Below are 22,534 nucleotides of genomic sequence, written 5' to 3'. Positions count from 1 at the left end.
TTGTATTTCCTTCTACCAATCCATTTATTAAAAAGTATTGAATATTTCCAATTGAATTTTTGGCTTGAAAGTTTTGAGATTAAGTAGTAAAATTTAAACTGAAGCCCATGTGAGTGAAGGCCTATGATAGGATTTCTATGGGGAGGTTATTTTCTCTCGTACCCTGAGCCCAGGTTGAGAAGCAAACTTTCTTGTCCTCCTCTCTGACAGAGGATAAATTTTCTCTCAGTCCATGCTTTCAATGAAAGTGTTGCAGTTTGAGGCCTCAGCTTTATGCAATGGTTTCAGTTCTAACTTTGTGTCTTGCATTCATTCAAATTCTTATTTTCTACTGATGCACATTAAAATTTAAGCCATTAGGTTTCCTGACTGGAGACTAATCCTTACCCAGTCTGCAGTGTAAGCACCCACATTATCACTCTGGATTTCAGAACTTTGTTTCTAGGCTCTTGGGGATACTTCTTATGGACTATGCAGCACATTGAAAAGAAAATATTTTACATATTATTGGGCTTTTCTAGATGTGTTTAGCAACAATTTTGTGGGTTAACCTATATTATTAATGTGAATGTAAGTTATTCTTTCATGATTTATTTTTTCTTTATGTATGGTATATAATGATATTTTTCTAGCCAAAGAGTTTGTAATCAATATTTAATTCATTCATATTTGTTATTGGAAGTTATTTCTGTCATTTCTTTTGCATTTTTATTGTTCAACAATAATTTATCTTCCGTTTAATAATTTTTCAATTCCTTTAAAAATATACAAGCTATATTTTATTTTTATCTTCTCCAGTGTTTTTAAAGGTCTATATAGGTCTTTAAATTATATTTGTAGAAAGACTTAATATTTAAACCTTTTAAAAACTAATTTCAACTATTTTAAGCCAATTTCAGTATTTGTAAGGTAAGCGTTAAAAAAACAAAAAGCTTCTGAACACCTCCTATATGAACAAGGAATTTCATATAGCTTTTTTCCCCCACCTAACATTCCCTTTCTGCTTGATCTTAATACAATTTGAGCTATTAGATTTAGGTTTTTGTAACCTGAATTTTGACAACATTCTGTATTTAGATTGCTTTTGACATTTTAATTAAATTTAAAAGTGGTTTGCAAACATTTAGACTTCTATTTTTAATTGATTTTACGTCTGCCACCAAATCTCATCTCTGTCATTTGGAATATATTTTCAAGTAACTTTTTTTCCAAACTGCTGCAAATTTTCTGAGACTTTAAAATGTAACTGAAAATGTCTGTTGCTCTCAGTCTGCTGGAAATATATTATCCGTGTCACAAATTTTTCGCTTCTCAAAGTCTACAGCGCTGGCTCCGTTTTTTTTTTTGGAATTCAGTGTTATGAAGTTAATGATATTTATTCCAACTATAGGCAATTTAGTCTCTTTTTCTATGTGTCTGTTTGTGTGCGTCCTTGGGTAGATATAAGATTTCTTTAAAATATCCATATGGTTCAAAAACATCACTGACATGTGAGTATCAGGTCTTTATTCAGCTCAGAAAAGTTTTTTTTTTTATAGCCTTGCAATTACTTTGATGACATTTGTACTGCTATTTCTTTTAGGAACTCTAAACTCTTTCAGAAATGCTCCTGGGGACCCTTTATAGTTCCCATTCCCTTGCAAGTATGAACACAATTTTACATATGTTGGTCCTCCATCTTCTGTCTTCCATATGTTTTGTCTTTTTCAGGGTTTTTCCTTTTCTGTCCATTTTGCACACATTCTTGGAAGGATTCCCCAGTTTGTCTTCCACACCACCTATTCAATGCTCAGCAGCAACAAGTCTATTCTTTCCTGACACACATGTGTAGAGTTTAATTCTGCCCTGCATTTTTATTTCCTCAAAACCCTGTTCTCTCTTTCTCCTCCCTTCTCTCATTTGGTTGCCCTTTTTTTCTTAGTCTGTTTTCTTGTTAGCTTCTTCCTTAGCCATGGAATTTTTCTTCATGCATACCAAGAGACTTCCTGAAATGTCTCTTGGCTGGGCAGAACATCATTTTTAAAGGGATGCTCCCCTTCTGGGTCTTGGAGGTACCATCCCTGCTCCTTGCCTTGCAGTATTTCCTACAGGTCCCTGAGCTCTCCTGACGCCTTTTCACTCCTGCCTGAGAAGGGAAGACCCATAGTCCTGTTTTACGCTAGGCAGGAGGAGTGGATTGGTCTTGGGCTCTCCTCCTTGCTTGCTTGATGGCTGAATCCTCTTTTTAGACCTACATCTAGAAGATGAGCCGGTGTTCAATTGCCAGTTGCCAACAGGCTTCATCTGCCAAACTGAAGTGACATCTTTGTCTAAATACCATGTTGATGGTCTAGTGTTCTGATCTGATAAGTCACAGGAAAATCTACACTCGTAGGTGCACTGCTGCCACGATTATTACCGTGTCTGCTGCAGCCTCTTGACTTTTAATCCCCTCTGGAATGCATTGTGTCTCCATCAGCTCATCTGTTTGCATGGTTGTCTTGCTTGTTTTCAGACTCTCTTGGGTATAAGAAGACCTTAGGAAAAGGAGGAAGATGACTCAGGGAAACTGTTTTTCATTTGCCTTGGAGCTGAATCAGTAACGGTAATGGATATTTACTCCATTCTCGGGTTAGTAGAGATCTTGGGTGTCTGAGTCAGGTATTGACAGGGTAGGAATTACCACATATCTTCCTACCTATTTCTTTAAAGCAACTTCTCTTTACAGAAGAGAATTTGGCATATGTCATACATGTGCCTGATAGGTTTTTCTCCACCCAGCTTCATCGGCCTTATAAGGATTGTCAGTTCCTTCTACATCCTGGCAATTAGGTTGTCTGTCAGTGTTCATTCACCTTGTTACTCTGAGTCTTCATATTTGTCTGTATTTGCTGAGGCATTTTCCTGAGAAATGAGGAGCAGCTTTGTTGGAAGCTACTAGCCAGAGGTCATTTTGTACAGAAAGTCCCACAATGCATTTCAGTGTCTGTCTTCCCAAGAAGACCCTGAGAACCTTAACGTGGGGCTCGGGTCACAGACATCACCGGGTCCCTAGCACCTTGTTGGTCACCAACATGGAATTCCTGCTCAATAAACACTTAAAGTTTTGTTCTTTGCTTATAATCCATTGTTAAAATGTCTTAAAGAAGCATGCATGATCTGCCTGCTTCTCCAAAAAGAATTGATCAAAATGTGTCTTGCAGCTTAAGAGTCTACTTAAAAGTAGCTTGGGTCATGGACTGTGTAACAAAACCTTTCATTTGTGCAGTTAAGTAATGCTTAGAAAGAAAACGATGGGATAAAGGAGAAACTTAAGATCTCATGTACAAGACACCCATATGATCATTCTCAGACTGGTTACTATTTACCTATGCTCCCACTACTAAGTAGAATGAAGAAACCAGGCTAAAACTACAACAAAAGGGATACAGGTTGGAGGTGAGCAAGAACTTTCTAGTGGAGTAGCTTCATAATGTACAGAAGGGAAGTTGGGTAGTTGCTTTCACTAGAAATGCTTTTCAATCTTTTAGACACAAAACTATTTAGAGGTGGGGGTGTCCTAGTTAGCTGCCCCCAAACCTTCCAACCAGAAGGGCCTCTGAGTCTTAGCAAAAGGGTCAAGTCACCCTTGGGTGCCTGAGAGTGCTCAGCTGCTGGCTTACAGGCAAACATCTGTCACTTTGAAGGAGTGATTTAGTGATATCAAATAGAGGGGTGATTAATCAAGAAAACAAGTGAGCATTTGACATCAGGAAAAAAAAAAAAAAAAACCAGCCTAGGAGATGCTTTGGGGGAAATGGGCACCCAGGCTTGGAATACCAACCAATGGTGCTTTCAGGGATATTTACAGAGCATAACGTGTTGCGAGAGAGATCAATCTGCTGAACGGCTAAATTAATATTTAACTTGCTCAGGAAAAGTCAATCCCCTGGGCTATTAGGGAAATTAGCAAAAGCCCTAAACTGAAGCTGTTTTTACTTGAGCCACCAGCGTGTTCTAAAAGTCATCAGTGTCATTCCCTCAGACCCTTGTGAGCTGATGTGCCCATCCCCAGCTCAATCCAATTGCCTCCTTCTCTTCTTATCATAGAACCCTTCCTTTAAACAAAACCCTGATATAGATGCTCAGTAAAACAAAAGTCTGTCTGAACAGAGGTGAGGTCTGAAGCCCCCTCCTCTGACTGCATCTGTACTTCCCTACCTGCGTGTCCCCTGAGAGATCCTCAGAACACAGCTTGAAACTCCTAGACAGTGGCCCCCAAGCCTCTCTGAGCAGTAGAATCCATCAGGGTGTGGACTGTAAAAAACATCTGTGGCCCTATCCCTACCGACTTAAAATCCTCACGGTGAGCCATAGGGGCCAGAAGATATTAGGTTGGTGATCCCTGTGATCCTGGCACAGGTTCAGAGTGCCTGGCATAGTTCTTGGCATTCCTGTACTTGTGATGTCCCAGGCTCCTCCCAGAAGGGAGGTTTGCTGTTGGATAGTGCCTTCATCCAGGTCTGGAAGAGCCACTCTGTACCCACACAGGGAGATGTAGCACAAGATTGTGAGTGAGAGAGACAGTTAAGCGACACTAAGGCTTCCTGAGAAAGGTGGGCTTTGGGAGGAAGTTGAAGGCAGGAAATTTATTTCCTTTCAGTTTGCACAAAAACATCTGATGCAATGCCTGTATGCAGCAGCTGCTCAATAAACACCTGTTCTCACTACCCACCATCACCCTTTAGCTGGTACCTTGCTGACTCTCCAGTTCTTCCTGTTACCTGACATCTCTTTCCTCTTTATAGTCATCCTTTTCCACTACTCCATAAGCTCTCCTGTGTCTGCGTCCCTATAGCCTTGAGCAGGTCTGCCTGGCTAATAGTCATTACCCAATACATTTCCCTGGAATAAGTGGGTGAGTGCATGCTAGCCAGGTGCAAGGGAAGGAAAGCCTGGGCTGTGTTTAGGGGATCAAGCTGGTTGAACAGCCCAGCCCACAGGGAGGCTGGTGGAGTCTGGGCTGAGACGGCAGGTTGCAGGGAGCTTGTGGAGGAGTCTGGATGCCAGCCCAAAGTGGTCAGTCTTTCTTTAGCAGACAATGAGGAGCCATTAGGTTTCTGTACTGAGAAGAGATAAGATCAAGCTTGGCTGGAGGAGGACTGGTTTGGCAGCAGCAGGATTGGGGAAGGGAGGGGTTGGAAGCTGGGTGGCCAAGGCATTGGGCTGGCACTAGGACAGGTTCATGGGCTTGGGGCAAGGGAGCAAGCTGTGGCAGAGGGGACTCTGCCTGATATGTCTCTCCTAAGACTGATGTAACAAAGGACAGAAAAGAGCCTGAGACTCATTTATCTGTTCATCCACAGGGGGAGGGCTGGAGGCAGAAAAGCAGGTGAAGCTTCTGAGGAACTCAGCAAGCAGAGGTTCCAAGGATGGAGCCTGGTCAGGGGAACCTCTCTGACAACTGAAAAGGGAACAGTAAGAAGTGCTAAGACAGGTAGGAGGAAAGTGTGCACCATGGAAACCGAGGCAAGAGCTCCTGGAGAACTGGTCCCTAATGTCAGGAGTGCTGAGGCCTTAGGAGGACTATGGGTAATGGGAGCACGTTCTTCCTGGGATGATGGCTTCAGAGATGTTGGGATGTACTTGGTGCAGCGTGATGGGGCAGAGGGCAGCTGTCATGGTGCTGAGGAGGAGGAGGGAGTGAAGGCCGATGCCGAGGCAGCTGGGATGGAGGGCAGTGGAGAGGGAGGTAGCCTGAGTCAGAGAGGGGAAGCAAAACAATGTCAGAATGGAGATAGGAGTCTGGCTAGGACTGAGTGGGGGCAGAGGAGAGACTAAACATTTCAGGGTGGGAACCTGATTTGGCAACGCGGTAAGAGCAGAACAGGGAGCATGAAAGAGGCTAGCACATTTGCCCACTGTCAAGTCATTGACAAATCTGGGAAAGGCTTGGTGGGAAAGAGGTGGCTGCTGGGGGGAGGGGTGACCTAACAGGTCGTCCCTGATCCTGAAGAAGGAGAGCATCATCAGGCTTGGGGAGGGGGTGGGACAGTGAGGACACTTCTCCAGCATAGCGTTACAGCCTCAAGGCAGGTCCTTGATCTTAAACCATCCGGCTAAAGAAAGCAGAGCTGGGGAAGCTGGGCTAGGGAGAACCACTCCTGTCTCCAATGCCCTGTCCCCCTGCAGTCCTTCTAATTCTTCCCCCACAGTACGGTGCCTTTCCCTGCCCACTACCTTGCAGAGCTCTCCACTGTCCCTGTTGCATTACCCCCCTCTAGGGGGTTATGTGACCACTGCTCATTCCCACCTGACCTGTTTTCTGGGATTGGGGTCCTCAGTGGGTGTTCACAGAACACATGTGGAAGGACACACCAAAGGAAGTCAGGGACTTCTTGCGGGGAAGGAGAGCAGCAGGGAGCTGGATAGGAAGCATATACCTTGCTCTGCACACGGGGCTGATGCCCTCAGATTCTCTGAACCTCATTCATTCAGTCAGCAGATGCACGCCATAACCTTCGACGGGCCAGGCACTGTTCTAGGCCCTGGCCATTCTGCAGTGAACAAAGCCCACACACGAATCCCAAGAACGAAGACCCCACTCCAGTAAGGAGAGACCCACAATAAGCAGGCTAAGTATAAAACCATGTTAGGTGAAGATGTGCCATCGAGGTTGCACAAAATAGGGTAGTCAGCGCAGTCTTGCTGAGAAGATGAAAGAAGAAAAATTTGATTATTTAAAACTCATCTAAACTTGGTGGGCTGTAAGGGGAAGGGCCTGAGTGCGTTTCTTCCCTTGGCCCCCTAGATCAGGGCGTGGAGAGCCAGGGCCGGCTGCTGCGGTTCTCCGAGAGCACCACCAGGGGGAGCCCCGACCCCTCCTAGCGCCTTCCGAGCCCTCCCGCACAGCCTTGCAAGCAAAAGTTTTTCTTAAACTAACAATGCCAGTGTAAGGAGGTGCTCGCGCCTGATTGGATGGGGGAATTTTGCAGGTTTGATTCCTTGATTGGACAGGAGGTGTTAGGGGTGGGGAGAGAGCTGATGGTGGGGGATCCCGCTCCCTCCCCCGTCAGTCTGGCCGGCTCCGTCCTCTCGTAGGCTCGGATGTAGCTCGCAATGTGACACCAGGACGCACACGCACTCGCGCGCTCTACCCGGCTCGCACTCCCTCGCCCTCTCTCTCTTACACACAGGCACGCACACACCCACCTCTCCCATAAACACACACACACACATGCACACCCACAACCACGCGCGCCCGCACCGCCCCACGCGCGCACACTCCCGCCCACGCCCACGCCGCGCTCCGGGAAGTCCGGTCCCGGCCCGAGCGCGAAAGGATACGGAGAAGCCACCGGCGGGGAGCGCAGCGGCGCCCCGGGACGCGGCGCCCTCCCCGCGCGGCCGCCTCGGCTCGGGTTCGGCCTGGGGGCCGCCGGCCGGCGATGGCCCTGGATTTCCTGCTGCTGCTCCTCCTGGCATCCGCAGTGGCCGCAATGGAAGGTAACGTAGCCTCCGCGGAGCAAGTTGGCAGCTGTATCCCCGGGGTTTCTCTTGCTGCTACGCGTCTCCCTCATCCCGAGACCCGAGGGCCAGGTTGTGGGAGAGCGTCGGCCACGACTGAGCGCGGGGCTGGGGCGGCACCCACCCGCGCGCCCCCGGCTGGCTCTCGGCGCCCGCAGCTGGTTCGCGGAGCCCCCTGGCTCCCGCGCTTCGGCGCTCCCTAGCAGCCCTGGTCTCACGCAGCCTCGGAGAGCACGGAGCCCGCTGCATTGCGGTGCAGGCTCCTTAGCTCCGGCGCAACTGGGCGTTGGGGAAGAAGGGGCGCCTCTGGCCGTCCGGCCGCTGGAGTGCGGGCGTCTGTCCGCTCCCTTCCTATCCCGGGTACTGACGCCCTTAGGCGGCCGCGGGCCACCCCTCCTTTTCCCCTGCTCCGGGTCCGCAGGCTCCGGGACTCGGCTCGGCATGCTGGCGCTGCGCGCGGGGACCGGAGAAGCTCTGCCCTGGTACCCTGCAAGTGGCTGCCGAATGAGAGGGGCTGAGTTAGATGGCCCGACTCTCGGGGGACAGCTTAGTGGTCCGGGATCCTGCGGGGTGCATTCTTCCCGAGTCAGTCGGGGATAAGTGGACACCTTTGTCGCCTCTTGCACCTGGAAACGAGGGTGGGGTGGGGTGGGTGATTGGTCCTGCCGAAACTCGTCCGGTCTACCCTTTGGCTGGGGAAGGTAGCCTAAGCGCAGCATTGCTCTCAACCGCTACTTCAGCCTTGACTGTGCCTCCGCCGCCGCCGCGGCGGGGAAAGCGCGCTCGGCGGGCACCGCGCCTGGCGCAGCAGGGAGCTCCGCGATCGGCGGCGCCCGCGAATCCCTGTGGGAAATCCCTGCCCCACTCCCGCCTCCCGCCACCCGCCCTCTTCTCCCGCCCCATCCCTCGCAGCTGAGCGGCGGTCGCACCCCCCTCCGGAAACACAGCCCGGCCGGAGCGGAGTTTAGTGCCGGGATGAAAGCAACTCTGGGGGAAATGCGCACCTCAGCCCCGCTCGCAGTCCCCGTGTCCGGCGCGGGTGAAACTCCTTCGAAGGACTTCGCGCGTGGCCCCCAGAGCCGGCGCTGCCTTCCGAGCTGGGAGCTCGCTCCTCTGGGCTGCCCGGGTCCTTGTCCTACTGCTACTGGTTGCCCAGCGAAACCGTCCATCCGCCCCACAGCCTCGTGGTTCAGCGCCCCGACCCCTCCGGAAAGCGCTGCCCTTCTCCGAGCCAAACTGGGGCCTTTTGGCCCCGGGCGGGGCTAGGATTCCCCGGCCTGGTGGTGAAGACCACCATATCCCGCGTTCGTTCTGGTGGCGGCGCGGGGGTGCGGCGATTAACGCCTCGAAAGCTCGCTCTTGCTTTTCTGAAGGTGGTTTTTTTGTCTGCCCTGCGCGTGCCGCTGCCCTTTCCGGCTGCTTGGTCTTTGTGCTCGTGGGTTGCTTTTGGGGTCGTGCAGGGACTAGAGCGTTGTGGGGCGCGGTAGACGCCCCGCGCACGGGCTGCTCTGGTTTGGCTTCTTGAGGGACAAGCGCGGGAGCGGTTGAATTAGGGCCGGGTGGGCGAGGCACACTTCCAAAGCGGTCAGGACGACCTGGGAGAGCGGGCATTTGCAATGGTCGAGGGCACACTGGACTTTCTAGCGCTGGGGCGGCGCATCCTGCCCGCCTCTCTTGCCGTCCGCTGAAGGGTCAGCGGCTCGGTCTCGGAGAGCTGATAGGTGCCCACTTTAGGAACCTGGCCTCAGGGTTGGGTTTCCACGTTGAAGGAGGGCACTTGCAATTTTGCATTCGAGTGAAATTGGGGAGCAAATGTATGGGAAGTCCCCAGGCGTCTGGCGGCGCGCTGGTGCCGCCCTAGACCCTCTCTTGAGCTGTCTGCTGGACTGGAGCTGCCCCAAGGAGGGTGCTGTGGTGCCGGTACCCAGCCCCCTGTACCCGTCCGGTGACCCGTGGCTTCTGGAGAGACCCAGAGTCGGGCCTGTAGCCTTTCTCCATGCGCAGCCCAGAAACTTTACCTTTAGCCTAGCCAGAAGAGCCTGGCTTTCTGGACTGAACGTCTCTCCAGTAAGGGTTAAAAGAAACGCCACATTCAGCAGAATATTAAAGCAGCCCCGGCCTCCTGCTCAGCGCACAGAGATAGTACACACCATTCACTCCTGCCTCTCCCGGGTGAGCACAGGCAAACTCATTTTCTCCTCTGCACACGCGGAGGTGCCTTCCCGCCTGCCTGGCTGGGCTGGGGGCAGCGTCATTCGTTTGTGATGAGTGAGGAATAATTATCAGAAAAGTGGATCAATGAGCTGCCTACGCAGATCGCAGATCCCTCTCAAACTGCCGTGGCCAGGGGGCGCCCCTCCTGGCGGGTTTGGCCACTTCTGTGTCTGCCTGTCGTCTTTCCTGGGTCTCTGGTGGAATTTCAGTGGGGCCTTGTCGCCCAGGGCAAGCGGCTCCAAGACCAGGCAGGTCCTCAGCACAGGCCAGGGCCGGACCAAAGCGTTAGCAGAAACCATGGGCCAGGTGGGGACACTTAGCCAGAAGCAGGCGGTGTCCTGTGAGAGCCTCTGCCTCAATGGAAGGAAGAGGGAGCTGGCTACCCTGCAGAGAGGGGTAGGCCCACGCTGACGGACACCGCCCCTGCTCTCCGCCCTTTCCTCCCACTTCCATCTAGCCCCTGGCTCTACTCCGAGAGAGATGGCCTGGGGCAAAGGCTTTCAGAGAGGAGCAGGCAGGCTTGGGGGGGAGGGGTGGCAGGGATGCTGACAAACCCTGGACCACGGAGAACCAGGCCTCTTTTCTCTGTCTCCAGAAAAACAGCTGCCTCTTGAAGCTCATGTCTTTTCACATTGGATCTGAGCGCTTGTCGATGGGCTGCTGGTGTCTGCAGGCTGCATTCTCTGAGCTGCCCTTTGGCCCATGCCCTTCATGGTGGAGTCTGGAGACCTGGGCTTCTGTGGTGTCGGGCTGGAAGCAGACACTTCTCCCTCGGAGTAGAGTATTCCTGAGCTAAGCGTGGTGGCCCTGCTGGGAGGCAGTGCTCTGAAATAACTGCCAGCCTGTAGCATCCTCCTAGCCTCAGCACCAGTGTCCATGAATGACCATAACAAATGCAGGTGGCCTCTCGCTGCCACACTGCCTGGCCAAAGCACTCCCAGGAGAACTGCTCTTTGATGTGGCCCAGAGGGAAATCCTGGACTTGCCACCCTTGAGTGTGCACGTGTTTGATTTGGTGGTAGATTTCTCAGGACTTAGCAAATAGTGGATTCTCCGAAGGAATTGCTAATGGATGAACACACACACCGCACCTGGAAATGCAAGGGCCCTAATTTCATCATCCACAGTTAAGTCTATCACAGGTTGGTGGCAAAAAGCCTCAACCTCAGTCTGGATACCTACAACAGGCCACCAGATCAGGCAGCAATTGATTGTTTCTGCGTTTTCGATTAGTGTTTCTTTGTTATGTGTGCCTCCGGTTTGGGTATCCTGAGCCTGCAAGCGGTAGAAGGCACCGAAGTTTTAAAAAAAATATATCTGGAGAGAAAAGTAAATTTGAGAGAATTCTATCCGTTAGCTGACTTTATTTTCTGTGTATTGTAAAATGGTTGCCGTTACTCAGTGATTGTGGAGGGCCACCCGAAGCCATTGAGTGGAATGCTGGTGAGATAGGGTAACGCAGCCCTGGGCTATTTCTCGAGAAGACTCTTGGCAGTGTAGACAGCTGCAGGGGTCGGGCCCAGCCCTGGCCAGTCCCGAACCTTCTGGTTTGGCAGAGCAAAGCTGCCAGTGGCTGGTGATGCTCACCCTTTCCAGCCTAGGAAGTCAGACAGGTAACACACACATTATGATGTTATCCCTGAACTAGTTTAAAAATAAAGGTGCTGTTAAAGTCAAAGATACATTCACATTATTAAACTAAAACAGTCATCTTAGTTAATCCTCAAGAGTTCTTAGAAACCCTATGGTTTTGAATGTAGGGTTTCCAGCGTGGACAAAGGGCGGAGGCAGTTTTGGAAGCCACAGAGGGGAATGTCATTTCAGGCAGGGTTTTTGGCTTTAGGCAGCTTCATGCCACCTGGGCAATTTGCTGTAGACTCTTGAGCTCTTTCTGCCAAAGTTCAGCAGGTCTGGATGGATTCTGAAAGACTGTATTCTGGCCTCCCAAAAGATCCTGCTGAAGATCCTTATTCCTGGAAACTCTGCCCAGGGGAATCACTCTAACATAGCTGCAGTCACAAATCCTGGGAAGGTCTTGCTCCACTTTGCCCTTGCTGAACAGCCTGGGCATCTTCATTTTTATAGATTATAAAGGCCCCCAGTGATGCAGATGCAGACAGCCTGGCACTGGTATATTTGAAAACTGCTGACAATAGCTCACACTTAATGCTTGGTGTTATTCTAGGTACTTTATATAAATTAATTTGCTTATTTTTTAGACAACCCTGGTGGATTGGTATTATTATCAACCTTCCTCTCCCATTTCTCAGATGAGAAGACTGAGGTACAGGGTGGTTCAATAATTTGATAAGGTCACAAAACTGGTAAGAGGCTTGTGTTTGAACCCAGGCAGTCAGTGTTCTTAACCACTCCACCTACTTCACCACTTTTGTGAACTTTGCAAGAAGAAAGGTTCAGATCTGCCTGAATTCATGGATGGGAAAAATTCTAATGCTGATTCAGCCACTGGCCATTGGGTACTCTGTTGATTACTAGGGACTCCATATTTCCATGGTCACAGGAGAAGAGATGAGTGAAATGTTCAGACGGTCTCGACACTTCAGCTGAAGCAGGTTTCCTGCCCCACTTTTCCCACGATCCACCTACCCCACCCTGCACACGTGTAGATGCAGAGCTGGGGACCTGCACCGTGGCATGGCTTCTGGTATGGAATTTAGTAGCAGGACTGGGAGCGTCTCTGTTCCTCCTCTTGCCCTGGCCAGCTTTCCCAAGGAAGAAACGATTGCAGACAAGGGCCCCACAGGAGATGGGCCTGGGCTCCCTAGGCATCTTGGGGGCAGTGGAGGGAGCACACTGGACCCTTAGCTGTCTCATCCCCTCCCCTAGTCTTCTAGAACACATCCCTACACCTGGATTCTAGGAGTCCGCATTCCTTGGAAGAGCTCCCTTTATGTCTCCCTCTTCTGCATTAGCCACTAAAGCAACCTGAATATTTCTGTTAGATTTCCATGTCTCCAAAGGTGGTGCAGAAACAGAGCATTGGATGCCTGTCCTTCTGAGGAAGTGACTGTAATAATAAAGTAACACCCTGGGAGAGAGTCCATATTTCAAAGTACAATTTTGCTGAGAAATTTCTCAGTCCCTTCTGTAGATTCCATTTAAATTGCAGCGATAAATCAGGGCCCCCAGGTGTGTGTTTGTGCTCAGAGGGGGGTGTTCAGTGACCAGGTCAAGGCCACCTGCTCCATCAAACACCTGACAACTGAGTTACCTCACTAACTTTTGTTGATGACTCTTCTGGGGGTCAGAGAGATGGGAACATGCTGTGCTGGGGGGCCTGGAGGATGGTGGACTCGGTTCTTCTTTGCTAATGGAAACCTGCTTTCCATCTGACCTAAGACACAAGAAGCAACTGGATGTCTAGTTCACTCGCTCCCTCTCTGTGTCCCAGTTTTTTCATTGTTGAAAGATTAGAGGAAGGGCCATCAGGATGGAGAGGATAGCAAGGGCTTAGGGTGGGGGCAAACCCCAGGGTAGAAGCAGTGATAGAATTAGGAGGTTTGGGATAACAGTAGTAGGTAATATGAAGTCTGGGGCATGACTAGTTGTGGGTGGGGTGTGGATCCTCATAGACTGGCGGGGGTTCTGCAGGAGCAGCTCACAGATGAGTGAGGTGAGCTTTTGACATCAGGAAGGGCCTTAGCCTGGTGCCTCCATGAGGAGACTTTGCTCCTGGGACTTCCTGTTGGCCTGGTCCAGCACGGGGACCGCAGTCTCCATTGGTCCCACAGAGCATCATCTGCCAGGTGCCTCTCAGTGAAATTTGGCTTTACATTTGCCACTAGCTTTGTGAAAGAGAAGGCGTCATTTCCACAGCCTGGGAAGAGTGTCTTACTCACTCACTCTCTGGGTCCCCAGGCAGCTTGGAGTGTTACTCAGCCTCAGAGCTGAAAATCTGGGGCCCTTCGCTATATCGTAACGACCCCCAAAATGGAGTCTTGAGGATGCTCAGCTACTAGAGACATTGAAGAGGTGGTGAAAAAGGCCTCTCACTCCCTCCCCAGCAGAGGTGTTCCTCCAGGGCAGGGAAACTCCATCACCCACAGACAACACGATTAGCAGCTGCTGAAGTTTCCCAGAGTTCTTGGTAGCAGAGCTGGGCCAACGTGGAAACATATAGGAAATTTCCCGAGATTTACCAGGGCTCATTTCTGCCTGCAGGTTGCACCTGAGGCCCTAGTCTCTCCTCTCGCTCCACCTGCTTCCTAGCAGCAAAGTGACAAAATGACTGATTGGAATTTAACCTCCTTGCCCTGCTTCTCTATCCCCCCCACCCCATGGAGGTGATAATGAGCAGAGAAATGGGCAGAGGCAGGTGGCCAGGAGGGAAGGGGCAAGTGAGGGAGCAGGGAGCCCCAGGCCTAGCCTAGCACTAGTGTCTGAGGTCCCTGGGACTGATCCAGGGGCCGCTGCCGCACATGGGAGCCCGCAAGGCTTGTTCCCAGGACCCTGGCATATTGGGAGTGGGACTGGAGGCAGATTTCAGGGATGTGAAGAGACTTTCTAGAAATCCTACAGCCTGAAAGCACTAGAGCCAGGACTGGACTAAGCTTTTGTTTTTCCATTTATCATGTGCTGATTGATCCTATACTCTTAATATCCAAGCATCTGTTGACCCGTTTTACAGGTGAGGAAGCTAAGGCTTCCTCAAGTTACAGACACAAAAACTAAGATTCAAACTGAAGTTTTAGCAAATTGAAGTTGGACAGCTCTTCAGGCCACTGCCTCCTAGTTCAGTGCCTTTTCCACTGAACGTTGCTTACTCATGAATGGAAGCAGGGAGCACTTATTAAGCACCAGCTGTTTACTCACTGTCTTGCCAGGTGCTGTCCAAAGTACCAGAGAGTATCCTGGTCCCTGTGGCCAGGCTTCCCTCTTGCTCTCTGGACCTGCTGACCTGTGCTCCAGCTAGAGGAAAACCGTTTCCCCTCTCCATTTGCATTTTCCTGTTTGTACATGGCCTTTTCCATGTTCTCCCACCAGTCAGACCCCTGCTGTGGTCATGAGTGGTTTTCTCTTTGCCGCGTATCCGTCTGGCTCACATCTTTGATGTGCTGCTTAGATGGTGGCTGCTTGGCATCTGTGCCGGGCTGTGGGGGTGGGGGTGTGTGTGGGGGCTGGGTTGCTGTGGGCCTCCTGGAGCTCCCACCACAGGCCTGCCTTCTAGATGGAGGGCCAGCTGCCCAGGTTCTCCTTTGGGAGCCACCCCGATTTCTGCCCTGTGCACCCCACCCTGCTTGGGGCCATGTTACTGCCGGAGCTCTGGCCGCTCCTGCCCATCTGGACAGGTAAAGACTCACATCAGGGGAGGACACAGGGGTTTAGCATCAGGTGTGAGCGTAGATGGATGTGTAGGAGGAGGGGGGAGAGAAACGCCTGAGCGTCCTAGTCTCATTGGACAGTGCTCAGTCCCCCCAGGGCCGTGCCTGTGGACAGGGCTGAGCAGAAGGACTGGGAATAATAGCAGGCAGCTTCATCGACAGGGGTGACAGAGAGAATGCCTTATCTGCGAGAGGCAGCTGGGCCCTGCGGTTAATTGTTCTGTTGTTTTCCTCTTGCTATTTTTCCAGCACATCAAGGTGGGACCTTTGCCCTTGGCTTTCTCATTGATGCTGAGGCTTGAGCTGGGTGGTGAGCTTGGAAGAGTGAGAATGAAGGGAGGAACCTCTCCAGGAGGGGCTGGAGGGGAGACCATCCAGGGATGCTCTCAGCCCTTCGGCAGTGCATCCAAGTGGTCTGGATGAACTGGGGGTGAGGGGACAGGCTGTAAGCTTCAGGGCAAGGAAGAGGGTGTTAGTGTCAGGACATTCACTGAGTTGCGGGCAGGCACCCAGGGGCCCACGTTGGGCGCTGTCAGACCATGCTTTGGGTGTCAGACCACATACCATGCTGTTTGGGTTTATCCTGGCTGGGACATGCGTGAGTCTCTTCCAGCACCTTCATGATGTGAGACCTTTTACAATCTGGGTCCTCCTTTCCCCACCTTTTCCCGCTAGCATCATGTCCTGCTGCCCCATCTTCCCTGCTGCATGCCGGCACAGGTGCACACCCACCACACAGGCACACACAGCCTGGGCATCCCCCATTTCTTTCCCCCCATATGTGCAGAGGCCTGACTGAGCCTTCTGCTGCTGTGCACCTCTGAGTCTGTACCTGCTTGGTGTGTCTGTGTTGTGTTTGCCACTGATCTTTTCTTGGATAACTTTAATTTATTCTTTTGAATTTGCCACAATTCGCCTCCTCTGGGAAGCCTTCATCCCAGCCCTGGGCTGGATGAGGTAGCTGGCTGGTTCCCACCACACCTATCTCTGCTTCCCTCAGTGGGAGCCCAGTTCACACTGGTCCGTAACTATGTGTTGATTTGTCTGGGTACCCCATAGCTCTGTGAGCCCCTGCAGGGTGGGGCTCTGGCTTAACTGTCATGGTATGACCACATATGGCACATAGGTAGCAGCAGTAAATATGTGTCATATTAATGAATACAAAGAAATGAAAATCAGCAGAACACACACACACAAAAACCTGAAATCATGTCCTTTGTGGGAGTTTAAAATGTCTGCAAATTTTTCTACTCTTTTCATCAAAATGTGAAACCTAATTCTTCTCCTTTTTAAATATGGGTTGACCTTCTGACTCTAATGAATAGACTATGGCAGAAGTGATCCTGCATGACTTTGGAGGTGAGTTCAGAGAAGATACTGCAGCTTTTCTTTGGCTCTTTTTACCTGAGGGATGCTTGCTCTTGTGACTCAGCCACCATATTGTGAGGAAGCCCAAGCAACTTGGAGAGATCACTTGTAGATGTTCTAGCCACAGCCCTAGCACATATTCCAGCCCACTGCCAGCATAACATGCCAGATATCTGAGCAGGGGAGTGTTCAGATGGTTGCAGCCCCCATCTTTCCAGTCATCCCTGCTGATTCTGAGTGGGAAGAGACAGGCTTTCCTCATTGAGCCCTGTCCAAATTATAGATTTTTGAACAAAATAGATCTTGTCATGTTTAAAATGACTGGGTTTTGGATTGGTCTGTTATGTTGCCATTGATAGCCAAAATATCCTAGGAGAAGTAGTGAAGGAAAAATAGTGTAGAGAAAACTAGAGAGAACTTGAGGGAAGTTAGGGATGGGGAGAAATAATATCTCAGTCATTCAACTTCTAGCAAATATTTGTCAGCTTCCTACTATGTGCCAGGCAGTATGCACAAAACAGGGAGTAATGAAGGGGAACACAGCCCTTGGGGGCATCCTAGTGGTGGGACAGATGGTCATTAAGAAGAAAAATAATGTAGAACATAATTTCAGGAAAGTACTATGAAGGGAATAAACAGGGTGATGTGATGGATGCAGGCTTGGGCAACTGAGAATGAGAGGAGAGGGGAGGGGAGGGAAGCCCTCTCTTTGTGAATACATGAAGGATGGTCTTGCCAAGCAGGCTAGACTTTACTCTGCATGGGAGATGGGTTTTGGCTTGATTATGCAATTCTTTCCAGCCAGGCTGAACCAAACTGGGATAGGCTGCCTTGAGGGATGATACAGCCCCATCCCAGAGTGTCCAAGGAGGGCTGAGCTGCTCCCAGAGGTGAGAGCCCAAATTCTACAAGAGGCAAGTGGGGATTGGGAGCTGCAGGACAGAACTGACAGCTTGGCTTGGGAGCCGCCAGCTTCATAAATGCTGATACAGAGCACATTTACTGAGCATCTACATGAGAAATGTACTTGAAGCGGAAAACATGAAGTTCAAGAAGACACAGCCTTTCTTTCCAGGAGCTCCCTGATTAACACATTGGTGGGGGAGACAAAGCTGTGCAGACTACAGGCTGTCGCAGGAGGTGTGATGGAGTCTGCTAGCTAGCTGTGGTATAACAGTTACACATCAGCTGCTAAGAGAAACCAAAGGAGAGGATCGTACTTCCAGTGGGAAGGATCTGAGGCAGGATTGTGTGCATAAGAGACAGATAGAGACACGTCCTCCTTGGGGGACAGGTAGACGTTTGTCAGGCAGAGATGGGAGTGGGTTAGGATGAGAAAGCAAAACTGATCATCATTCCTGTCTCCTTTCTCATGCTGGTGGACCCTAGGGCTCTCGTGAAGGGCTTTGCCTGTTTTGTTAGCCATATCTTCGATTGTAGAGATGGATGTACAGCTTAAACTGGAGGAGAGCAAAGGTTAAGGAGTGATTACTGGCCTTTGTTTTCTTGGATATTTTGGGACTTGAGTTGTGACTGTATCTGGGGCACCAAGACTGTCTTAGGGCTCAGTCTCCCTTTATTCATTCCTTGGCTTTGTGTTTGTGTCAGCCAAGTTCTGGGCAGAACACAGATGGTATTCTCAAAGGGTTAGTTGAGAGTTCAGTGAAGAGACTCTTTTCCAGAGGTGTGAACAGGGTTAAGGGAATTAAATGGGCTTCCCCTGCTATCTCAGCTGGTGAAGAAGCCACCTGCCATGCAGGAGACCCTGACTCGATTCCTGGGTCGGGAAGATCCCCTGGAGAAGGGATAGGCTGCCCACTCCAGTATTTTGCTTCCCTGGAGGCTCAGATGGTAAAGAATCCGCCTGCAATGCAGGAGACCTTGGTTCGATCCCTGGGTTGGGAAGATTCCCTGGATGAGGGCATGGCAACCCACTCCAGTATTCTTGGAATCCCTTTGGACAGAGGAGCCTGGTGGGCTATGGCCCATGGGGTCAACAACGAAAATCGGCAACTAAGCACAGCCCAGCAAGGGAACCAAACAGGATTGGGTGTACCCAGGATCTGGCGGTAGTGGGAAGCGATAGCTCCCTAAGGCCAGAAACGGCAATGGGAGGTGCCATCAGGACCTGGTCAGGGCTGTACTGGGAGAGGGCCCTGGGGCAGGAGCTGTAGTCCGAGACACAGGAGTGCATGCGGGCGGAGGGGCGATGGAGTCCTGGAACTCTTTCCCCTCCACTTTCTCATCGCCTACCAGAACCTCCTGTTGGGTGAACCCAACAAGAAGGCAGAGGACAAGGTGGCCTGATCCATGGAAGTCAGTCTCCTGGGTCTCAGAAGAGTGCAAAACAAGCTGGAGAATGGGCCCGGAGGGGCTATGGAGAATAATCAGCTCAGCCATTTACCTTGACTTCATTCTCCACCAGCTCTCCCACTAGATACTCACATGGCTACTGGCAGCTCACACTCATGTCCTCTGGAAATTCTGGCAGAGTGATGAATTCTCACTCCCAGTGGCTCTAGCAGAAGCCCTGGAAGTTTTGCCTCCTTGGCTCCCCTTGGGTCCTAAGCCTCTCCATGAACCAGGCTCTGTCACCAGCATGTTGAAATGCACTCGTTGGCCAGCTGTGGTGCGCATGACTACCCATCCCCAGAGCTGGGGGGAGAGGGGTAGCCCAGACCCACCTGAGCCACCAGGCCAGAGATGGGGAGGGCTGGCTCCCCCCAGAAATGTCAGGGTGCTGTTACTGGAAGTAGTGGGAATGGGTGTTGGACAGGGCAGCCGTCTTCCATAGCCATTCAACCTTCTTGCATCACTGGAACGTAAGAGAGCTGGTGTGCAGGAAAGGAAAGAACACAGACTTTGGGGGCAGAAGGAGGCAGCTGTAGCTGAGATGGTGCTGGGTGAAGTTGTGGGAGAAGCTGGGAAAACTCTAGGTGATAGAAAAGTGAGAACCCAGGAAGGGCAACCTGGAGATGGATGGGCCAACAGCTTCTTTCTGGCTGAGGATGTTTTCTATGTCCCTGAGCATTAAGATCAAACTCAAAGTGATGAACAGGCGGACAGCAGGCGTATTTGACTGAAGGTAAACTGAGTTTAAGACTAGAGCATCTCAGTTAGACTCTGAAAAAGGAGGGCTCCTTTTGGGGACAAGATGAAAAAAATGATGAGTGAGGAGCCATGCTTCTCACTGTATCTCTGGGTTCCAACATAGATGCCACAACATCTTAAACTAACCATTACATTTAAATTGAATGCTCAGTGCAGAGCAAGAAGGAAAGAAATGCGAACTCATAGGTACCTGGTAAGATGGCTCATCTCCCCTTACTTTCCCGCACTCCCAATCAAGGCTTAGTTTCACCAGAAATTTCCATTTTGTGTCAGTAGCATATTTAGTCAGTTTTCTGTGACTTTTTGTCTAGGTTTTGAGACTTGTATAAAGATGGCAGGTCTTCAGTGTCCTTCGTAGACTTCCTTCGTCACACCTTAGATGTCTTTTTCTCTTTTGGGAGCGACGCATCTGAAATCCGCTTAGAGTTCACCAGAGAAAGGCTCCATTTGTCCTTCCACGTTCCCTGCTCTTCGCTCTAACTTTCCTCTACTCCCAGCCAAGCAGAACAAGAACAGTTTGGTTTTTTTCTTTTTCAACAAAGTATACCAGTGCTGCCGCTCCGCACGAAAACCCGTGGTTTTCTTTTTCCAATCAGAAGAAAGTAATTTTCCTTTCACTCACCTGACTAACTTGTTCAAAGCATCCCCTCCCCACCCTTTTCTGATATCTTGCTGCTAAGTATTTGCCAGTTCATTTGCATCTGAATGGTTCCTTAGCAACTATCATGCCCTCTGGATTAGGTACAAAGCTGCTGTCTGACACAGGCTGCCAGGGCTCCATCGCCCTCTTTTATGGTACCTGAGTTCCCAAACGGAGTCCTGCCCAGATGCAAGACACAATCACTGACAACATTACATGGGTTCTGAATTACAGTGCAGTTCTCCTTACCCTGTCTGACACGCAGACCTCTAAGAAGACCCTGGTTCTTGAAAGGCTCCCAATAGTCTATACGTTCCTGAAAACTGCCCTCTGATGTAGGTCTTCGGGAAGAGAGTCCACAGATCTCAACATTGGATGAGTGTCCTGTCTTCAGACAGGCAGTGGGTTTGTTGCATTTTGTAGACCTGGCTGCTGAGGCTCAGAGAGGTGAAATGACAGGATGGGACAGGAATCTGGACATGCCGAGGTAGGACGGGAGCTCGGGGCATTGCTGTCACAGACTGTAAGAGTGACTCCCATTTGCCAACTATTGTGAGCTTTAGGAATAAACTGAAAGAAAGAATAAAAAAAGAAATATAAAAAACCAAAACATAGATATATGACTCTTCTGAAATCCTAGGAGCTTTTTATTTCTCACCTAACCAGAAAGAGTAATTGCCCAAATGAATTTGCCACATGTATACATCACCTCGTTTCTCTGATCTTGGTGGTCGGCATTCTTTCCATTCTTGGGCTTGTAGCTGTGGGTCGCACTGGACGAGTGAGGGGTAGCCCCGTGTGCATGTGTGTGGGTATGTCTGTGCGTGCATGCGCTTGTGTGTGTATTTATACAGATAACGTGGATAGACTGTGGCCCAGGGACCGGTTAGCAAATCAGAATATTCCGCGCCAGCCAGTGGTGCTACTGTTTAGCAGCACCAGGCCTCCACCACCAGGGCTCACTGGCACGGAACAGCTGGCAAATGGAAGATGCTATTCAGAAAAGGACAATGAGAACAAAGCTCGTTCTACAGCAGGGCTGACCTTTGCGACTCCCACTTCACGTTGTTATTAAATATCCGGAAAAGACTGAAGGAACAATTATAGTATTGTCATGACGTCTAAGTGCACAAGCCAGCCTTGTTCAGGGAGTCTGGGGCTCAGCTGAGCCTGACGAAGCAGGACTCAGAGACTGCGCTTAATTTCTGCTCACCTGCAGGTGGTCTTCATCATTTCATGCCACAGAAATCGCCCCAAGTGCTGCATGCAGTTCTGCCATTAGGGGCTCCAGAAGCAAATCTGTCCAGAGGAAAGGGGTGGGAATCCTTGGATTTGTGCTTGGCTCCCTGTAGAGCTTTGTGTGTGGTCATGGTTGAAGCCATCCTAATGGGCTCGGCTGGGTGCTGGTGGCCAGGGTTCTAGGAGAGTTTGCTGAGTTGTGTTGGTTTAAAGCCTTTCAGAGGATGGAGAATGAGTGACTGGCTTTGCGGTGATGGGACGTATCCTCCGGCTCAGGACGCCGCCTCACTGTGCCAAGGATGGGCACCCGTTGCGCAGGGGAAACCATCAGATGGGGGTTCCATGCAAGCACTGGGGCTGCCTCTGGGGTGTCACGGCAGTCTCTGTTCTGCACCTGAACCAGTGTTTCTCACCCTTATTCTCATTGTCCTCCCACCCCTCACTCCCCAGGAGCCTTTGTAGATAATTTTTCCTGACCACCCAGTACCACACCCTGTGAAATATTCATACCTGGAGAGACTCTCCATCTCTTTACACACTGAAGCCCTTTGAGGGGCCACCAATGATTGTAATATCTAAGATTTTTCATTCTGCACCTTTCCCCAAGAATCACTTGGCACCCTTGTTCGGAAAGCACGACCTAAACAAAATAAGCCTGGCAGGAAATTAGCCAGCCTTCTGCTGAGTTAGAGCACAGCTTGACATCTTTTGTTTTTCCACGTAAGTTTTAGCAGGAGTGGCGCTGGCCAGTCAAAGTGGTGTCCACCTTAGCTGGTCTAGGAGATCCTCTGCTGTCTGGTGTCACCTTGAGTTGTCAGGTCCTGGGGTGTTCCCAGTGAAGGCCTGGGAACAGAAGGGTAACTGGAAACCTCAAGCAGTGGTGATTTACCAGTAAGTGTGGAAGGCTTTCAGTATTTTAACAAGCATGGCTGTGCCAGCCCATGCTTAGTGAATGTCAATCCTGAGTTCTCCAGATTTGAAAATGGTTTCTTGAGTTTGGGTCCATGTTTTAGATAAATAAGCTTTCTTGAGATATGATTTCCACATGGTAACATTCACCAAGTTTGAGTGTATGATGCCATGAGACTTGACTAATGAATGTGGGCACGTAGCCCCCATACAGACATGATATAGA

The 22,534-nt window shown here is 50.3% G+C and overlaps 1 protein-coding gene across 1 annotated transcript in view; it reads left to right on the top strand.

Annotated features, from left to right (window-relative positions):
- The first annotated feature begins 7,034 nt into the window (after positions 1–7,034).
- The window catches only part of EPHB1 (EPH receptor B1), a 454,706-nt gene continuing 439,206 nt past the window's right edge, over positions 7,035–22,534 (top strand). The window contains exon 1 of the mRNA XM_070466704.1: positions 7,035–7,464. Coding sequence (XP_070322805.1) covers positions 7,407–7,464 — 58 coding nt within the window. The 5' untranslated portion in view covers positions 7,035–7,406. The remainder of the gene's footprint in view (positions 7,465–22,534) is intronic.

This window comes from Odocoileus virginianus, chromosome 4 (assembly GCF_023699985.2).
Source record: "Odocoileus virginianus isolate 20LAN1187 ecotype Illinois chromosome 4, Ovbor_1.2, whole genome shotgun sequence".
In the NCBI taxonomy this organism is placed as follows: domain Eukaryota; kingdom Metazoa; phylum Chordata; class Mammalia; order Artiodactyla; family Cervidae; genus Odocoileus; species Odocoileus virginianus.
The sequence above is the reverse complement of the archived record's forward strand: the minus strand, read 5'-3'. Positions and strand labels throughout refer to the sequence as shown.